The sequence below is a fragment of the Chanos chanos genome, chromosome 7, assembly GCF_902362185.1.
Source record: "Chanos chanos chromosome 7, fChaCha1.1, whole genome shotgun sequence".
Classification (NCBI taxonomy): domain Eukaryota; kingdom Metazoa; phylum Chordata; class Actinopteri; order Gonorynchiformes; family Chanidae; genus Chanos; species Chanos chanos.
The window spans coordinates 38398138-38417531 of record NC_044501.1 but is presented as its reverse complement, the minus strand read 5'-3'; the positions used below and the strand labels follow the sequence as shown (position 1 = coordinate 38417531).

Below are 19394 nucleotides of genomic sequence, written 5' to 3'. Positions count from 1 at the left end.
CCCATATAGATTTAGATAATTGAAGCATCTGTATTCATGATTAAAGAAGACAAAGACATACATTGTTGGTTAAGGTAGAAGTAGGATCATTGTCAATGACAGAAAGAAATGAACATAAGGTCTCTAACTCCAAAGAACAGCCATGAGGATACTGACAGTGTGTCTGAGAACAACTGTTACATCCAGTCTTGAGTCTGTCTGTGACACTCAAAATATAATGAGTTTGACTGTAACCATGACATCTGTGTTGAACATAGAACACTCCGTTTCCCAGAATCCTCTCATCATTTCCTTGTTTCCTGTTAAATACATTTTCTGACTATTTCACTGGTCATGTTATCATTCCATTCACTGGTGCAGATACTGCAGATAGAGGCACACACACATAGGAAAGAGGTAAGAGAGAAGAGATCAAACCAGCTTTGGCAACACTGGGAGGCAGATGATGCTCTACTAAACTACAGGAATGTCAGATAGACAAGACAGATTACCTTCTTTCCTTCCTCATACTGATTGGTTCTCTCAAAGTTTCTATAGCAACCAAATTAAAATTTTCTTCATCATTGTCGTCTTAGTCCTGCCCACTGAAAGTTTGTGCTCACTGTGATTCCAGACAAACAGAAAGACAGATGTGTCCATGAGGAAAGACAGTATTTCACTGATGTTTCAGTAAATGTGTGCTGTGTGTGATCATTGTACAGTCTTGGGTATAAATATAAAGGATATCCTATGGAGTATTTGTGTGTTTTATCTGTGACTGAATCTGTTGACTAACAGGTCCTACAGGTTGAAATGCATTATGAAAAGATGAAAACAAAACCATGTTCTGTGTCTCTGTGTCTTTAAAGAAGAGTGTTGGGAATGTAAATTTAAGTCTGTACTTTTTCTTCTGCATTTAAAGTTGTTTTTTTTTCATAAACTTATCTGTTTTGGTTGTGGCTTATTCAGGAATGAAGTCTGTTTGTGTGTTTCTTCATTACACAGTTTGGATCAGATCAGGTAAACCTTCACTGACACATTTCTACCTCTCTCTTTCTCTCCTCTCTCTGGTGTCTGTGTTAGCATGTTTTAGGTCTATGTGTGAGATGTGAGGTGTTAAGAACATTTGATACTGTTTCAGTGACTTAACATATAGTGTTTGAGAGTTAAGTTATTTATTTATTTAATATTCTGTGCCCCACTAAAATAGATGGTTTATAATGTTTATTCTACTGCTCTGCCAGATACTTCGAAATTTTTCAAACAATTTTTAAACCTTTCAAATAAGCTTTTTTGTTTTTGACAATGCAATAACATCTCGCACGGTGGTTTCAGCAAGAATGCAGCCCCAATCCCTCACAACACAACAACACCACACTCAGAAACGGCTACCAGATCTTCTCGTGCCAACAGAGATATTTCTGTGTCCACTAGGGGACCCTCGTAACTTGAGTGGTGATCATAAATCAGTGCAGTAACTGATGAGCCCCGGGTGAAACTCAAGAGGCAGTAAAAATAGTAGAGACTGGTGATGTAAATCAACTTCAAGTATCTGATTGGATGTAAAAACTGCATTTTGACAGTTAAAAAGATTGGACAAAAAGAATACGATTGAATGGAAAAATGGGATTGGATGACGAGATACTTTCATTCACTTCTTAATTAGAGAATGTTCTCATTTCTGTCTTTGAGACACGGACGGTAAATGAGTCATTACGGAGTGGAGTTGCATAAAGTTTGAGTAGCATAAAGATATTGAAAAGAACTTGTAAATTGTCTAATGCTATAAACTTATTCTCTAATGAAGACTGCACGTTAGATAATCAGTAAACCAAAAACTGGACGGCGCACCGCAACCTCACAGTAAGTTTATAGCATTTTATTCATGATCTTTTGCTGTGCGTTTATGGTGTGACTTTTACACACAAACACTTTCAACATACTTTGTTTTGCATAATCACCAGACTAAGACAAATTTATGAAAGTTGCAACTGTAATGACTCCATTCTAGTCATAAATTGTTGTGTTTGGGCAACAAAAAAAGAGGAAGTGAAAATGAAACTGATGATACAGAGAAATCTGAATGAACCGATCAGAGAGCCTGCATTACCACGTGGTGTTTCCAAATCCGTGTAATTCCCCTCAAAGTGAAGCAGCAAAAACTTTGCGCTTCCTTAAAACGTAGGGCATAACAGTAAAGTATACTCCACCCGAACAGGCAAGTGACTCAAATCCACAGGCATGGCATAATGTTCTACTGTATATGTTTCATTGCACTGAGCTTATAGCACATATATGTGATACTTGCATGTAAGAAATATATACATATATTGATATGTGATACATGACCGTTCGGTCCATTATGCATAATGAAAGCAATAAAACCACGGATACACTGAGAAATAAAATCTAAAGTCAGCAGCAGGGAATACTGTCGTGTTATATATCATATTCATATCATATTCACAATTCATATATCTGAGTGTTTGGGTCAGAGCAGTGAGTCACATTACTGATTATCAGCTTGGACAGAGTCTTACTGGAATTCCTGGTGGATGTGGAAAAAATTACAATCATAGCCCCAAAATTCCTTTAATTAATTGTGGAAAGAATTCCACGAGTGTGTTCATCTGTTCTATCTACAAAAGGTGGCTACTTTGAGGAGTCAGAAATTTAGATTCAGTTGTGTTAAACAGAGCAATTCCATGATTTCTTTTTTTTTTTTACCCACGAGTGTGTTCATCTGTTCTATGTACAAAAGGTGGCTACTTTGAGGAGTCAAAAATTTAGATTCAGTTGTGTTAAACAGAGCAATTCCATGATTTCTTTTTTTTTTTTATCTCCAATTGTTTTTTTTCTATGCTTTAATTTCAGAGTACCTTGAAAAATCAAACTGTGCAAATTTCAGTAAAAACGGGAAAAATGGAGGTGTTCTAAAGGTTTCGACTGGTAGTGTCAATCCATACTTCAATCCTTATTTTCCTGATTGGAAATCAATACATATTGATTTGAGCATCAGAGTTACTTACTCTGGCATCACATGGACAAATCAGAATAATAAGAGGATGCAAGGGTAATTGGTAATCATCATATTGTTTAATTGTATAATGGAACTTTTTAAAAAAATTATACATGATGATCAATTTCCTTTAACTTAACAGCAATGGCACCACCTGAGAATGTTGTTCATGACAGCGCAATTCGCAAACGAAGTCTGTCCAAAGCTACCTAATTAAAAGAGGCAAGAAAAACAAAAAAAGGAGAACAGAAAAATTTATTTGAAGCTCTGTGCCCGTTTAAAGTCCTGTTTTAAAATCTGTCCAGTTGAAGTGTTTGGCTGTTTATAGCCAGTGGGTGGAGCAGTGACTTCACAGCACTGAAGTGAAAGTAAAAGTGTGAAGTGAGTATTTTTACAAGGAAACGACTTCTCTGTCCTTTTGTGATTTGATTCAGGATCTGCAGTAAGAGTTCTGTTCATTTGTTTGATCTCTAATTACCTGCTCCCAAAAGGAAGAAAAGAGTAGAGAATAGGTAAGATTAAATTTAATTAAATTCTTACAGAGATTAGAGATCAAAATTGCTAACTTAAACAGACGTTAGAAATGGTTGCTACTTGAAATCTGCTGTAAATGTCTTCCACTTTCAAATAAAAGGATTGAAAGAAGAAAACTTTAATATGGAGATTATGAAAATTTAGAAACACTGTGTTCTTTTCGGAAAAATAAAGTTAAAATGGTGTATGATGGGTCAGTGTTTTTAAATGCCTTCATCCAAAACCTTCAGTCAAGATTTACCGGCCAAACCTGTCAAACTATTTACCATTTAACTATTTAGGACAGGAGACAAAGACATGCTACATTTGTTTTTGCTGACATACACTAGGTGTCACTTTTGGTGGATATTCAGTCTGAAATGAATATTTAATAGTTTAGCAATGTTTTCTTTGATGTTGCTTTGTATCCAGATATGGCTTCCTCCAGCAGTCTCCTGTCTGAGGAGCAGTTTCAGTGTTCTATCTGTCTGGATGTGTTCACTGATCCAGTCACTATTGCATGTGGACACAACTTCTGTATGACCTGTATCAAAGGATTCTGGGACAACAGCGACCCCTGTCAGTGTCCATTGTGTAAGAGGAAGTTTGAGAAGAGACCAGATCTCTCTGTTAATAGAGTGCTTGCTGATTTAAGTGCTCAGTTCAGAAAGTCAGTTGAGGTGAAGGAAAGTAGATTTCCAGAACTACAGTCTCTCAGACACAGTGAAGTCCCATGTGATGCCTGCACTGACAGAAAACAGGAAGCCCTGAAGTCCTGTCTGAACTGTGTGATGACTTACTGTGAGACTCATCTGGAGCCTCATAAAACTGCAGCAAGACTCAAGAAACACAAACTGATTGATCCTGTGGAGAATGTGGAGGATTATATCTGTAAGAAACACGAGAGACCCCTGGAGCTGTTCTGTAGAGATGATCAGACATGTGTGTGTCAGTTCTGTACTGAGGGAGAGCACAGAACTCACAATACTGTTCCCATAGAAGAGGAGAGTGAGAGGAGGAAGGTGAGAGAAGTGAAAAAGATATGATCTTTGAAATAATACATGTTTGTTTGACACAGTCTCTGTTCTTTGTATAACTATGCACAGTGATGAACTTTAATAGAAATATATTTATGAAAATTGGAATGGAAGGTCCCTTGACTTAAGCTGTGTAATGAATTATAAACTTCAGTGAAACAGAAAAGCTCCATGAGGCAGTTGGAGTATTAAAGTTCCTCTCTGTTCATAGACTCAGCTGGGAGAGGTACAGACAGAAATACAACATATGATCCAGGACAGACTGAAGACATTCCAAGAGTTCACCAAGACAATAAAACTCAACAAAGTAAGTAATAGTTGTTTTGGGGTGTTTTTGTTGGCATAATATGTGAAAAACACCGAAAAAACAGACCATTTCACTTATATGAACACCATTAAAGGACAAATGAGGCATGAATTAAACATGATCCAGTTTTTCGTGGTTGGTGTTGGTGTTAATCAGTGATATTGATACACACTCACTTTTTGAAACTGCATTAGTTAATTTTCTGTTGTCCTTAGTGGCAGTGTAAGGTACACACTGTTTCCATCCAGGTATCAGCATGCACATTAATGCACAGACTACAAACTGCAGATAAATCCTTTCACTGAAGAGTAACATGTTCTTATTGGTCTCTGGGGATTATACAACTAAGGACTATACAACTGACTGTTTTGAAATAAATGAACTCCATGTTTTTCTGTGATTAGAAAAACACAGAGAAAGAGAAAGCAGATGTTGTTGAGATCTTCACTGCTCTTATGAGATCCACTGAGAGAGTCCAGGCTCAGCTGATTGAGGTGATTGAGGAGAAACAGAAAACAGCAGAGAAGGAGGCTGAAGGAGTCATTAAAGAACTGGAGCAGGAAATCAGTGAATTAAAGAGGAGAGACACTGAGCTGGAGCAGCTCTCACACACTGAGGACCTCCTCCACCTCCTACAGGTGAGTGTCCCTCTCTCTGCTCAATGACGATGCAGCACATGACAGGACAACACTCCCCATGCTGAGGGATTTCTCCTCTCTCCTGCTGTACTGTAGATTTACCCATCTGTGTGCAGCCCTCCACACACCAAGGACTGGACTGACATCAGTATTAAGACTGCTGTGAGTGTGGACACTCTGAGGAGATCTCTGACTCAGCTGGAGGAATCATTCAATAAGACAGTGGAGAAGATAACAGAGATAGGTGAGTCTGTGATGATCAGTATGACCTCAGGGTTGTGCCATGTTCCGTAATTTCAAATGTTACACTACAGCAGAAAAAATATTATTACTGATAAATGACACAGAGAAATGATACATTGTGGATGCATTGTGTCTCAAATTATTTTGCACATTGTATTAAATGTATTAAGTGCATTAAATACATTTACTGTTACACTGATACACATTTGAGTACTGAAGGATGTATTCAGTTTACATAAAAAGAATAACATCATGCATTTTTTTTTGGCAGAACTGAAAAACATTCAGCAGTTCGCAGGTAGAGTTTGTGAAATGTGCTGTTTTCTTGTATCAACACACATTCTGTTATCTCATTCATTCATATGATGAATATTGATTTCATTGAATATATTCACTGTGTGTACAATTGCTTATCTACATGTGATCAATAATCCCTTTAAATGAAATGTTCATTTTCTGATCTCTGTCTCTTAGTGGATGTGACTCTGGATCCTGATACAGTTCATCAAAACCTCAATCTGTCTGATAATGGGAAACAAGTGACACATGGAGACACAAAACAGAATCTCCCTGACAACCCTAAGAGGTTTGATAGTTGTGTCTGTGTCCTGGGAAAGGAGGGGTTCTCCTCAGGGAGATTTTATTATGAGGTGCAGGTCAGTGGGAAGACGAAATGGGATTTAGGAGTGGCCAGAGAGTCCGTAAACAGAAAGGGACATATTACACTGACCCCTAAGAAAGGATTCTGGACTGTGTGGTTCAGGAATGGGAATGAGTATAAAGCTCTTGCTGGTCCTGATGTCTTCCTCTCTCTGAAACAGAAACCCCAGAAGGTGGGGGTGTTTGTGGATTATGAGGAGGGTGTGGTCTCCTTTTATGATGTGGAGGCCAGGTCTCATATCTACTCTTTCACTGGTCAGTCTTTCACAGGGAAAATCTATCCATACTTCAGTCCCTGTAACAATGGTAGAGGCAAAAACTCAGCTCCACTGATTATCACTCCTGTAAGTCAAAATGAATGAGATTTCAAAAGACATTAAGTCAGTTGCTGTCAAAACAGAAAAGTCCGAGCAGTCACATTAATTGTAAAGAAGAAGGTTGTTGTAATAATATAGTGTAGTTGTTTCTTTTTCAATTTTAAGTTAAGCTGCTTTGGGAAGAAATTGCCAGTAAAAATCTGTGGAACACAGTGTGTTTCAGAGAAAGCAGAACAGATTCAGAAAAGACTCCAGTTATGCTTAGCGTAAAAACTCGGGTTTAAAATTCATGGGACAATATTTGAAAATATGCTTTCCTTTGGAGCCATGATGGCTTCTGATTTCAGTCTCACTGCTTGGCAAAGCATGGGGCCGACTGCAATTGTATCAGAATACAAGTGTTAATGACAACATGCAAACTCCTTGCTGATGAAAACTTCCTGTCATCCAGTACTTTTCACATTCAGCTGTGGAGAAGCACTGGGTAGAAAACTCTTTGCTTTAATCCAAGATTATGGTCAAACTGTGGCCCGTGATCACTTTTATATCAGCCATACACAGTCACAAATGACACTTTGTTACAGTGACACACTAAACAAGCTGAGTTTTCTTGCGATAAGGATTTTTCCTGCAATATTCCATTGCTCCACAAGGGGGCTGAACACTTACACTAACTGCTAAGTCTGAAAAAGTGCCTTTTTGGTCCTTTGTTGAAACTGAAGGCCCTGACTCAAATCATAAAATGGAGTGATGCAGTAGAAGAAGAGTGGGACATGGATGAACAGAGCTTTTGGGAAAAATGTGAACATAAATGTTTTATTTTTACAGAGGTGAGAGATAAAGCAGTTAGTCTCTTCAGTAAACAATTTGTGTCTTGAAAGAGTATAATATTTACCATCTTTATGACCTGAACTATGTCACCTCTCTGTCTAAGTTATGAGGAGAAATGAGAAAGAGAAAGACTAATGACCTGAAAGCTGTTGTGTCAATGATACAAAGCTCTTCATTCACACCTTCAGGAGATCACAGTCAGCTACCAGAGGGTGCTACAATGGTTTAACTCTGGTGTCCATATGTGCCGGTTTGATCAGTTTATATAATTTAATAGATGTGTAATAGTTAAGAGCTCTGTGTAAGATAAATTGAGAGATTGTGCCTCTGATTCAACAAATTGTACCCATCACAATTGTTTTTGTGTTTTGGATTTGATCAAATTTCTTCCTATTGCTTTTTTTTCCTCTATTTTTTCCTGTTATGTCAATTACCCATCATGTCAAAACTCACACCCATAACAATGTAGGCATACCATTTTTCTGGGTCAGAGGTCTGTCTGGGGTGAGAGGTTATGTCTTTCTGTGGTACTGTGGTATTCATATGGGAAAAAAATGTGGTGTATTACAGTATAAAATGAACACACGTAGACACTGAAAGGTCATTCTGCAGTGAGATGTTTTAAATACTACATGTTCTCAATGTGCTTGTTATACATTGTTAATGTGTTAAATCAAAAATAAACTCATATGAGGAAAATATTGCATTTCTTTTCTGTTGAGAAGTTACTGTCCTGCCATTGGAGGAGGTCTCAGTGGGAAACAAATCTGATTGGTGGAGGAGCTGGCTGCTGATTGGATGAATGACATCATGATAAAGACATAAATTCTTATCTGGGAAAAAGAAACTTTGCCATGGTACTCAGAGACTAGTGAAAATGTATGAGTTAAAATATTATGATTATGTTAACATGACTGCGGTGTTATGACAAGGTTGTGACTGTTTGGGTCAGAGGTTTTGTTCCCATCTTGTGCTCATCTTTCCAGCCCTCACTCTAGAGAAACTGAAGTTTTTATTTAACATGATGAAGGACAGAGGAGAGAGGAATGAGAAATCAGCAAATCTCAGAGAAAACTGAGAAATCACAATCACATCCATTCCATGACAGTGAGATTTTAAACAGGTTCATGTCTGAAGTGAAAACAATGTAAAGAAAAAATAACATGAACATTGGAATGTAGTAATAATCTTCTATTGTGTACAGTTATGACCTTTTTGATCTTTGTTATAATCAGATGTGTCATCTTCATTTCATGAGTAATTTAATTTATGTCTTCTGCCTGTCGTTTAGAGATTAGCATGTGTTTAAACTGTTTGAACTGAAGTTTTTATTGTATCTACTTCCAACATTTAATCAACATATTGTTATAAATCTTCTATTCTAGAGTAGTTAACTGTGTCTGTGATACTGTTTGTCATCCTCACCACATACACACACATCCTGACAAAAGAAACATTTACTGAAGCAGTGAAAACGGATGTTACAAAGACTGAGTTTGTGTGTGAGTGTGTGTGTTCAAATAGCCACTGTCTCTTTAAGATTCCAGGTATATGTCTTTGATTAGGTATACAATCTGCCTTTGATGTTAGAACATGGTGGGGGTTGACCTCAGTGTCAGTGGACTGGACTCCACAGCTAAAAAGGCAGAGAGAGAGTTTAAAGAGATACTGTCTGATGATGGGCAAAAAGTCAGGTGTGGAGACACAGAACAGGATGTCCCTGACAACCCAAAGAGGTTTCTTATCTTTCTCAGTGTCCTGGGAAAGGAGGGGTTCCCCACAGGGAGATTTTACTATGAGGTGCAGGTCAGTGGGAAAACTGAGTGGGTTTTAGGAGTGGCCAGAGAGTCCACTGAAAGGACGACATCATGTACAATGTGCCCTGAGAATGGACACTGGACTGTGTGGAGGGATGGGAATGTGCATACAGCCCAAGATGGTTCCTCTGTCCCCCTCTCTCTGAAACAGAAACCCCAGAATGTGGGAGTGTTTGTGGATTATGAGGAGGGTGTGGTCTCCTTTTACGATGTGGAGGCCAGGTCTCTTATTTACTCTTTCACTGGTCAGTCTTTCACTGGGAAACTCTATCCGTACTTCAATCCTGCCTCAAATAATGAAGGCGAAAACTCAGCTCCACTGATCATCATCATCATCACTCCTGTCAGTCACGATGAATGAGTTTCTGCAACATTTTTAATTGTAGTTTTAGAGCGGGATCACAAAACCCAGAAGAACGTCATTTGAGTGACATCACTTTCCACGTATAGTTTCCCTCTCATGTTCTCCTTTAGTGGAATTAAAAGACGCAGAAGTACTGTGTAACATGAGAACAAATGTGACCAAAAAGCAATACACTGTATATATCCACTCATTAACTTTTATCCCCATTACCTCACAAAACTATCATGAACAGTTCAAAAAACAAACACCTTACTATAATGTTTTATTAAGATATGTTTGGTTAAAATTAATGTCACACTAGAAGTTTTATTAGCTTGATTCCCTGTCTTTTTCTGTAACATCTCATGCTGATTTATTGAATAATTTTGGTAGATGGATTTGTATCTAGATTTGAGAAAACTATAATGACAATGTCACGATCATCTGTTAACTTCAGATAGAATATAGATACTTTACATGTCCATGACTTTACCATACCTTTCTGTGAGGGCCACTGGTGTCTGGTTTCATCTTCAATGCCTGATGAAACACTGACCTGACTGCAACTGCTGCACACAGAGAGCCTGAATGACAGCACACCCTCTCATTCTGACTGCATAGAACTTCCTGCAGAAAGTAATGAGAACAGCCAGGAGAGAGAGGATAGTATTGACCACTGGCACTGTTACCATGGTGACCTCTATACTACTTATCTCCACCACAGACTGAGTAAAGTGTCAGATAAATACTGATCTATGTTACAGTATGAATGTTTTTCCATCAGCTGTTATCACTGCACATAACTACTGGAGCCATGGAAATGTTTGTGTTCATCCTCACTACAGAAACAAACAAACAAACAAACAGAAGAGCAGTGATGGTAAAATGCAAATTCATTTGTTTTCTGTTCACATAGAAAGGTTCCAAAAATGCGTTTCTTTCTTTTAGGTTTTATGTTAACCACAGTGTCACTGGCTCCATATGTTGAAAGTCTGTGAAAGAGGGTACTGTCACTTTAAGAGTAAAGAGTGTGGGAAAAATATCGCTTTGCTTCATGGCTGTAACTCTTGGAAGAAAAAAGTGCCTCATGACAATCGTCAATAAACAGGATATGGATCTGTGCTTGCTTATTTACTATATGCTGTGAGAATGTATCTGTATGTTAGAGCAATTACTATTGTTGGGCATCGACGGTTTTGAATGTTAAAAATAATAAACGATGATGACTTGAGGTAGCTCTTCGTCTTTATCGAGGATACAGGGTGGAATACACAGCAAAAGCAGAGAGGAGGTCGTCAAAGGCACCCAGACTGAGTCTTAATGTTGGAAGACTAGCGAGGGCGGTACCTCACACACACACAGATATACCCTGCACAGCCCAGGACTTTTGACCTCGGTGTTCATAGATAACGGAAACTCCCAAACTTACACTTCAAAACCAAAGCGTGAGAATACTTTGTTCCTATGAATTGTATAAACCAGTACTCATGTGAAGGAACATATAAGTAAAACAAATGTATATCTGGGTCATAAGGTGAATATGTTGACATAGGGTGCATCTGTTCATTGAACAAGCTAGGCTCTGATCGTGTCTTACCGTTATCTAAACACTGGGAACACTCTGTGGTGGCAGAGAATGTTCAGCCGGGCCCCACACTATATTCTACCAGAATGTGTCTGTGCGTTAGAGCAGAGAACATGTATCATGTAGAAGACAAGGCCTGAGTAAAAGTCTTTAGTCTGTACCACTCAGGGACTGGTGAACTGGGTGTCTGTACCGCTCGGGGAGCAAACATTAATTATCCTGTGCTCTCTGAAAGGTCATCTTAGGGCCCCCACACATGTTCCTTAGGCGCCTGTCTTCACATATAAAAAGCTTTGCATTCCTTCACCTCAGTGCGAACTGAGCTTCAGCTTTGAGGTTTGCTTCTCCAGTGCTCGTAAAAAAAAGAAGAAATGATTCATCCCATCTGAAGTTTGTAGTCTCTGAGAATTTGTGTGATGACCCAGTTGCTGTTGAACCATTAAAGGATAAAATATAAAAAAAAAAAAAAAAAAAACACGCACAGGAACAGAAATCAAAGTTGCAGAATTCTAACAGTGTGGAATCTTTAATTAAAAACCAGTTGTTTAAAATAAAGTCTGTACCTATAATCTGTCTCTTTTTTCCATTGGTTCTGAAATATACATCTTCACAAACATCAGGTCACAACAGAAGTTCATCATTAAGAGGACGTCAGGATGTCGGCTGAACGTTGGGTGACATCTTGTCGAGATTTTGCTACTGAGCAAATCGCTTAATAAAAAACACCTTCCCGATGGATTTGTAAACATCACGTAGATCTCTCAAAGATAGATGTGTGCTGTCTGGGACGTCATTATTAGTCTAAAAATATGAGATTCTTCAAATGACTTGATTTTTCAGATCAAATTTCTGTTATCTGCATATTCTACACAGTGGAAGCCCAGACTTTGTGTAGAAAATAAATAAATGAACATCATTGTAATGATCTGTTATACTGGCCATATTTGTACTTTTTCATTTTCCTATAAATTCCACCAAAGGGACAGTGGGTATATTCAATATGCAAAAGCCATGATGAGCATGGAGATTGATTTTCTTTGATTTCTTACTTTGGGAGTGTGGCTCTTATGGTTTAAGATTTTCTTCCCAAATTGCACATGTAATCACCCCACATCTAGATCAGGAAAATACAGATGATCTGAGATATCGACTACTTACATAAGCAACTGATTTTACTCATATCATAATCTAAACAGGACATATACCTGCTCTTTCTGACTCAATGTGATTTGATAATATTAAATAATGTTGTCTTTACAGTCTATTCAGAGGAGTTATTCTTGTTGCTCATAGTACAGTGGTGGGTGGGTCAGTGACATCACAGAGCTGCAGTGTAAATAAAGAAAGGTGTAAAGGTGAACATAAGGATCAGGAAACATCTTTACTGCTGTTTAGAGATCTGACTTGTCTAACTGCACTAACAGTTCTGTTTCCAATATCAGTTTATTTTCCACAAGGAAGAAAGACGTTGAAGGTCTCAGGTAAGATTACATATTGCAAAACTCCACGTTAGTCTTGAAGTTCGATGTTTTCCAACAAAATGTTAAAAACGCATGCAATTTAAACATAAACTATACATTTTCATAACCATAAGGTGCTGGACTTTGGATCTAAATCTGAACAGGAAACAATAAACCATGTTCACATTCCATAAAAGGTTATGAGACAGTCATGTGATTATTCCATTAGAATGGACAAGGTTGAACTAGATTGACTATTCACTGCACTACTGCCGACAATTTTAAAAAGTTGGAAAAAACAGAAAATAGAGCAAGAGTGCCAAGAGTCAATTTTCATTTAATATTTAAAAAGTAAGAATTATTGTGATAGGTAAAATTGCACTAAAAACATTGAAGAATTGGTTTTATTCTTTGGGATAGATCAATCAGAACCATGTGCAATTTAACATGAATCTTAAATGCTCATGCCAATCTCACTGGCAGTACCTGCCCAAGTAAATACTGCAGTACAAGCAGGTATACCAAGATGAAATGGTTTTCTGTCCTAAGCATTAGCAGTCACTTTGTCCATTCATATTGATTAACATCAGATCCTTCACAGATTTGCAATGGTAAGTTAAGTACCTCAGTACATTGTAGTTCAGCTTTGTTACTACTTTGACAATAAAAAATACATTTACAACTCAAAAGGAATGCATATGCCCTGCGATGGACTGGTGACCTGACCAGGGTGTTTCCCTGACTTTTGCCCAATGAGCACTGGAATAGGCTTCAGCACCCCCCACGACCCTAATTAGGGTAAGCAGCTTAGATAATGAGGGAGTGAGTGAGTGAGGAATGCACATCTCATCTCAAGTGCCAAATGTTTTGACATTTTTCTGTGTTTTCTCTGTGTTCAGATATGGCTTCCTCCAGCAGTCTCCTGTCTGACGAGCAGTTCCAGTGTTCTATCTGTCTGGATGTGTTCACTGATCCAGTCTCTACTCCATGTGGACACAACTTCTGTATGACCTGTATCAAAACATACTGGGACACAAGTTCACACTGCCACTGCCCACTGTGTAAAGAGAACTTTACCATAAGACCCGAACTTAAGATCAATACAACCCTCAGAGATGTTGTGGCTCATTTTAAAAGGAGGGGTAATGTTGCCAAACATGGAGAAGTGTCCTGTGATGTCTGTACTGGTAACAAATTGAAGGCTCTTAAGTCCTGTCTGGTGTGTCTAACCTCTTACTGTGAACATCACCTGGAGCCTCATCAGAGAGTCTTAGCCTTGAAGAGACACAAACTGATTGATCCTGTGAAGAATCTGGAAGATTATATCTGTAAGAAACATGAGAGACCCCTGGAGCTGTTCTGTAGAGATGATCAGACATGTGTGTGTCAGTTCTGTACTGAGGGAGAGCACAGAACTCACAACACTGTTCCCATAGAGGAGGAGAGTAAGAGGAGGAAGGTGAGTGTCACTGGTTGTGGGTAGTTCAGATTACGACTGACCTGGAATTGTGGTTTGAATCAGAAACTATCTGAATCTTGTGGTATGATCTGACTTTTTTCCTCTGTCCACAGAATCACCTGGGAATCGTACAGATGGACGTGCATCGGTTGATCCGGGACAGACTCAGAAAGATTCAAGAGATCAAACAGAAAGTCAAACTCAGTAAAGTGGGTTTTCATTTCTGTGGTTTTGGAGTGTTTCTGTTAGAAAAAGATGCAAATACACAGATAAAATGAAAATGTAATTGTGAATATCATCAAAAGACAAAGGCAAATGGATTAAATGAGTTTTGGTTATGGGTATAAATCAGTGGCACTGATACATTGTCACTGAAACTGAATTACTTTCTTCTCTGTCATCATTAATGACTGTGTATGGTATGAGTTGTGTCTCAACACTTCCTAGTATGTGCATTAATTAATGCACAGATTAAACACCACAGATAAATCCATTCACTCAAAAGTAACATATACTTATTGCTCTCCAAGGATCATCCAACTGACTGTTGTACAATGTCTTAATCACTGCTTATTGTGTAGTGTGTGCCTTTTTTGACATTTTAAAACTGCATGTTTTCTATTGATTAGACAACCACAGAGAAAAAGACAGCAGAAAGCATTGAGATCTTAACTGCTCTCATGAGATCCATTGAGAGAGTCCAGGCTGAGTTTCTTGAGTTGATGGAGGAGAAACAGAAAACAGCAGAGAAGGAGGCTGAGGGAGTCATTAAAAAACTGGAGCAGGAAATACGTGATCTAAAGAGGAGAGACATTGAGCTGGAACAGCTCTCACACACTGAAGACCTCCTCCACCTCCTACAGGTGAGTGTCCCTCTCTCTGCTCAATGACAATGCAGCACATGACAGGACAAGACTCCCCATGCTGAGGGATTTCTCCTCTCTCCTGCTGTACTGTAGATTTACCCATCTGTGTGCAGCCCTCCACACACCAAGGACTGGACTGACATCAGTATTAAGACTGCTGTGAGTGTGGACACTCTGAGAAGAGTTTGGTCTCAGATTGAGGAATTACTCGAGAAGATGGTAGGGTGGATGATGGAATTCGGTGAGTGTGTAATGATCACTTTGATTTTTTTTATTGATGTTTTTATTTTTTTTTAAGACATATACTTTTTAAAAATCTGCGCAGGGACACGAAGTGAAATTTTTTTTTGTGAAATTTTCCGAAGTAAAACAAAGACTGATTTTGAATGATTTTATTTATGTTTTCCATGTCTTCTCATTCACATTTCCATTAATATGTTCTGGGGATTATGACTACATGTCTAGTGCTGTTAATGAAAGTAAGATACAGTAAGTTTATAAATGAAGAGAACACAGAATGACATTAAGACCATGTGACTTTTGTTTAAGTTGTCTGAGATGATGATTAACATACAGTATGTTCACTGTGATAATTACAGACCGGTGTTTACTAAGTTAAAAAAAAAAAACAAAACGGATTTAACAACCACATGCTTCTTGTCTTCTCAGAACTGGAGAGTGTTCAGCAATATGCAGGTACTGGGTCTGTGTATCTTATCTTCTTTTGTTTTCTGTCATTTGTTATTGTTCCTGTTACTTATTCATATTTCTGTAATAATGCGGATAGCCCAATCACCTTGTCATGTCCACGCTGGGCTACTCAAAGATATCTCATCTTTGGTCTTTACATTAAAATCCACCTCTATGTTTACTGTTCTCTCACAGTGGATGTGACCCTGGATCCTAATACAGCAAATCCAAACCTCATCCTGTCTAATGACAGAAAACAGGTGACACATGGAGACACACAACAGAATCTCCCTAACAACCCAGCGAGGTTTGGTAACTATCTCAGTGTCCTAGGAAAGGAGGGGTTCTCCTCCGGGAGAATTTATTATGAGGTGCAGATCGGTGAGAAGACTGATTGGGATTTAGGCGTGGCCAGAGAGTCCATTGAAAGGAAAGGGAATAGTGCACTGAACCCGGAGAATGGATTCTGGACTGTGTGGCTGAGGAATGGGAATGAGTATACGGCTCTCACTGGTCCTGTCCTCCTCTCTCTGAAACAGAAACCCCAGAAGGTGGGGGTGTTTGTGGATTATGAGGAGGGTCTGGTCAACTTTTATGACGTGGAGGCCAAGTCTCATATTTTTTCTTTCACTGGTCAGTCTTTCACAGAGAAACTCTATCCATACTTCAATCCCTGTACGAATAACGGAGGTAAAAACTCTGCTCCCCTGATCATCACTCCTGTTTCAGAATGAGTTTAAACATTTTAAGTTTAGCTAAACATTTTAGATTTCTGGTGATATCACAGAACCCAGAGGAACATTTGAATAATGTCACTTGAACTGGATATTTTTCCTTTTCATATCCTCTTCCTGTGGAATTAAAAGACCTAGAAGTCCCACATAACATGTGAACAAAAGTGACCACTGAACCATAGAGTATTATATTTATACATTGTACATCCACTTTCAGTACTGGGATGTTTTCCATTACCTCACAAACCTCATTCATAACATTAAAAACAGACACCTTTCAGTAAACTCACATAATGTTTGGTTATAAATTTTGGTTAGAAATCGCAACTAATTTTATTCATTTGTTTTACCGTCTTTATTGAGTTATGTACTGAGTAATTTGTTGGCTGGATTTACATATAGATTATAGAAAGCTATAATGACAATGACATCTGGGAAGGTCAAATAGAATATAGAAACATTATATGTCAGTTACTTTACCATACCCTTATGTTAAGGCCTCAGGCCTCTTGTTTCATCTTTAGAGCCTTATAAAACACTGGCCTGACTGCAACTGGTGAACATAGGGAGCCTGAATGGCAGCACATCCTCTCAGTGCAGCTGTATAGGACCTTTTACAGAGAGTAATGAGAACAGTCAGGAGACAGAAACCAGCATTTACCACTGACAGTGTTACCATGGTGACCTATGTTCCGTCTATCTACACCACAGACTGAATCAAATGTTAGATATTAGATAATTTGTATTAAGAGTCATGGTACAATGACTGGTAGGGTTATTGTACGTGTCTATGATTAACTAGACATTTCATCCAGTCATGTTCATATCCACATCTGTCAGCTATGAATCTACTTCGTTGACACTGAAGTTGATAAATCAAAGGTTTCTTCTTCTTCTCTCTAATAAAATCATCATTAATCTATTGGAAAGTCTGCACCAAATGAGTTTACCCAGTTGTTCAGGATATGAGAGGAGAAAATCATGTCACATGTTGTTTTTTTTATAATTTTGCTCAAGGCTGAGGAATAACACTGAAACAATATAGCAACAGTTATGTTTTTCAGTCAAGTTTTGTCTCCATTCTGAAACACTTTCTATGGCTTCAGTAAAGATTTTGAACTATGTCATAACGTCTATCTATCTATCTATCTATCTATCTATCTATCTATCTATCTATCTATCTATCTATCTTCTGCAGCGTTTAAACTTTTAAGACACTGAAAAAAGATCTTTTAAAACCTCCTCTACAGTCACGCATCGCATAATGACGTTTCGATCAAGGACGGACTGCATATACGACGGTGGTCGCGTAACATTATATTGGAGCGGAAACATTCCTGTTGCCTAGTGATGTCGTAGTCGTCATAACGTCGTAGCGCAACGCGTTACTCGTGTGGTTGTGGTAATGCCGGTGTAAATAAATCTACTGCGCTGCCAGTCGTATAAAAGTATAGCACATACAATTATGTACAGTACATAACACTTGACAGTAATAATAAACGTCTATGATAGTGGTTTATGTATTTACTATACTGTAATTTGTATCGTTATTTTAGAGCGTACTCTTTCTACTTATAAAAAAAAAGTTTACTGTAAAACCGTATGCCGTGTTAACCAGGCAGCAGCGTCACACATCTTGTGTTTATTGCATCACTGTACAGGTTTGTAAGCTAGTAGCAATAGGCTATACCATATAACCTAGGTGTGTAGTAGGCTATTCCATCCAGGTTTGTGTAAGTATCTTTGATGTTCGCATAATGACGAAATCGCCTCACGACGCATTTTTCATCAGAATGTATCCCCGTCGTTAAGCGACTCGCAACTATATTTACTCATCACTCTTACACTCCCTCTTGAGGAAATGAAGGTAACGACACCCAAGCCCACAGAGCCAGGCAACCGAAAACGCTGAATAAACCCATACTCATACATTTAAATAAGTTAGTTTCATTCCTCTAACAAAATGACCAATCACATGAGTGCATATTGAACACAACAACAACTAAATCTGAGCCCAATGGCGACTTACTTTAAGTTATTTATGCCTTAATCACAAATCTTTTTGAAGGGGGGGGGGGGGGGGGGGGGGAGAAAGAAGACAAAAGTCTGATCTGGGCTGTAAATGTTTAACTTTGCCCCCCACACCAGGATTAGGGCTGAAGGTGACCATATACCAGACCATGTTGTGATGGGAGATCAGAGTGATGTGTAAGTTTGGATCAGTTTGGCATATTACCATGTCAGCCAGCGCTGTCACCATGATGGAACTTCATTTCCATTTACAGTCGTTCCATTTGTTGCACCACTAATGTTTTTTGTATGCTGTTTAATATAACTCATTACTGAAATACACAAGACTCTGAGGGTCAAGAACTGTGAAAACAATTATAGAAAGTGATGACTGACATTGTGCAGCCTCAGTCCATTCCAGCAAATAAATGTTTGAATAAAAACAGTAAACACTTCAAGCCTGGGACTCTCTGATGAGGCTCCAGGTGAGTCTCACAGTAAGAGGTCAGACACACCAGACAGTGGATGAGATGTCTGACTCCGCTGGAGGAATCATTCAATAAAACAGCAGAAAAGATAACAGAGATAGGTGAGACTGTAATGATCAGTATGACCTCGAGAGAACAGAAATTGGTGAATGTGTGACAGTTACTATACTTTACTGATGAAAATGTTTATATGCAGACACTAAGACCATGTGTGACTTTTCTTCGAGTCATCTCAGGCCATGATTTTACATATGCTCAGTTATAATGACAGACAGGTGTTCACTGATGGGGATGTAGAGCTGACAAAAACAGACTCATTAACCATACACATCTTGTCTTTTCAGAACTGAGGATGGTTCAGCAATATGCAGGTACTGGGTCTGTGTATCTTATCTTCA

The 19394-nt window shown here is 38.5% G+C and overlaps 2 protein-coding genes across 7 annotated transcripts; both read left to right on the top strand.

Moving 5' to 3' along the window:
- Positions 1-3939: 3939 nt before the first annotated feature.
- Positions 3940-6758, top strand: LOC115816586 (zinc finger protein RFP-like). Its single transcript, XM_030779568.1, has 6 exons — positions 3940-4533; positions 4760-4855; positions 5260-5493; positions 5590-5737; positions 6008-6034; positions 6211-6758. Exons 1-6 carry the CDS (start codon positions 3946-3948, stop codon positions 6756-6758), a joined length of 1641 nt encoding a protein of 546 aa, XP_030635428.1. The 5' UTR covers positions 3940-3945.
- Positions 6759-13635: 6877 nt separating this feature from the next.
- LOC115816581 (E3 ubiquitin-protein ligase TRIM39-like) lies at positions 13636-16498 on the top strand. Of its 6 annotated transcripts, XM_030779562.1 has the most exons (7): positions 13651-14208; positions 14322-14417; positions 14838-15071; positions 15168-15298; positions 15565-15592; positions 15731-15770; positions 15960-16498. In XM_030779562.1, exons 1-7 carry the CDS (start codon positions 13651-13653, stop codon positions 16496-16498), a joined length of 1626 nt encoding a protein of 541 aa, XP_030635422.1. The 6 variants fall into 6 exon arrangements, with proteins under 6 accessions (XP_030635426.1, XP_030635424.1, XP_030635425.1 ...); XM_030779566.1 differs by lacking the exon at positions 15565-15592 and having other exon boundaries at positions 13636-14208; positions 15168-15290; positions 15722-15770; XM_030779564.1 differs by lacking the exon at positions 15565-15592 and having other exon boundaries at positions 13636-14208; positions 15168-15310; positions 15715-15770.
- Positions 16499-19394: the final 2896 nt, after the last annotated feature.

Bases quoted from the DNA above. Each gene is read 5' to 3' on its own strand.
- LOC115816586 (XM_030779568.1), top strand. From the start codon at position 3,946: ATGGCTTCCTCCAGCAGTCTCCTGTCTGAGGAGCAGTTTCAGTGTTCT. The intron at 5,494-5,589 runs GTGAGTGTCCCT...GCTGTACTGTAG, and splicing joins ACCTCCTCCACCTCCTACAG to ATTTACCCATCTGTGTGCAG. The intron at 6,035-6,210 runs GTAGAGTTTGTG...TCTGTCTCTTAG, and splicing joins AAACATTCAGCAGTTCGCAG to TGGATGTGACTCTGGATCCT.
- LOC115816581 (XM_030779564.1), top strand. From the start codon at position 13,651: ATGGCTTCCTCCAGCAGTCTCCTGTCTGACGAGCAGTTCCAGTGTTCT. The intron at 14,418-14,837 runs GTGGGTTTTCAT...TCTATTGATTAG, and splicing joins AGAAAGTCAAACTCAGTAAA to ACAACCACAGAGAAAAAGAC. The intron at 15,072-15,167 runs GTGAGTGTCCCT...GCTGTACTGTAG, and splicing joins ACCTCCTCCACCTCCTACAG to ATTTACCCATCTGTGTGCAG.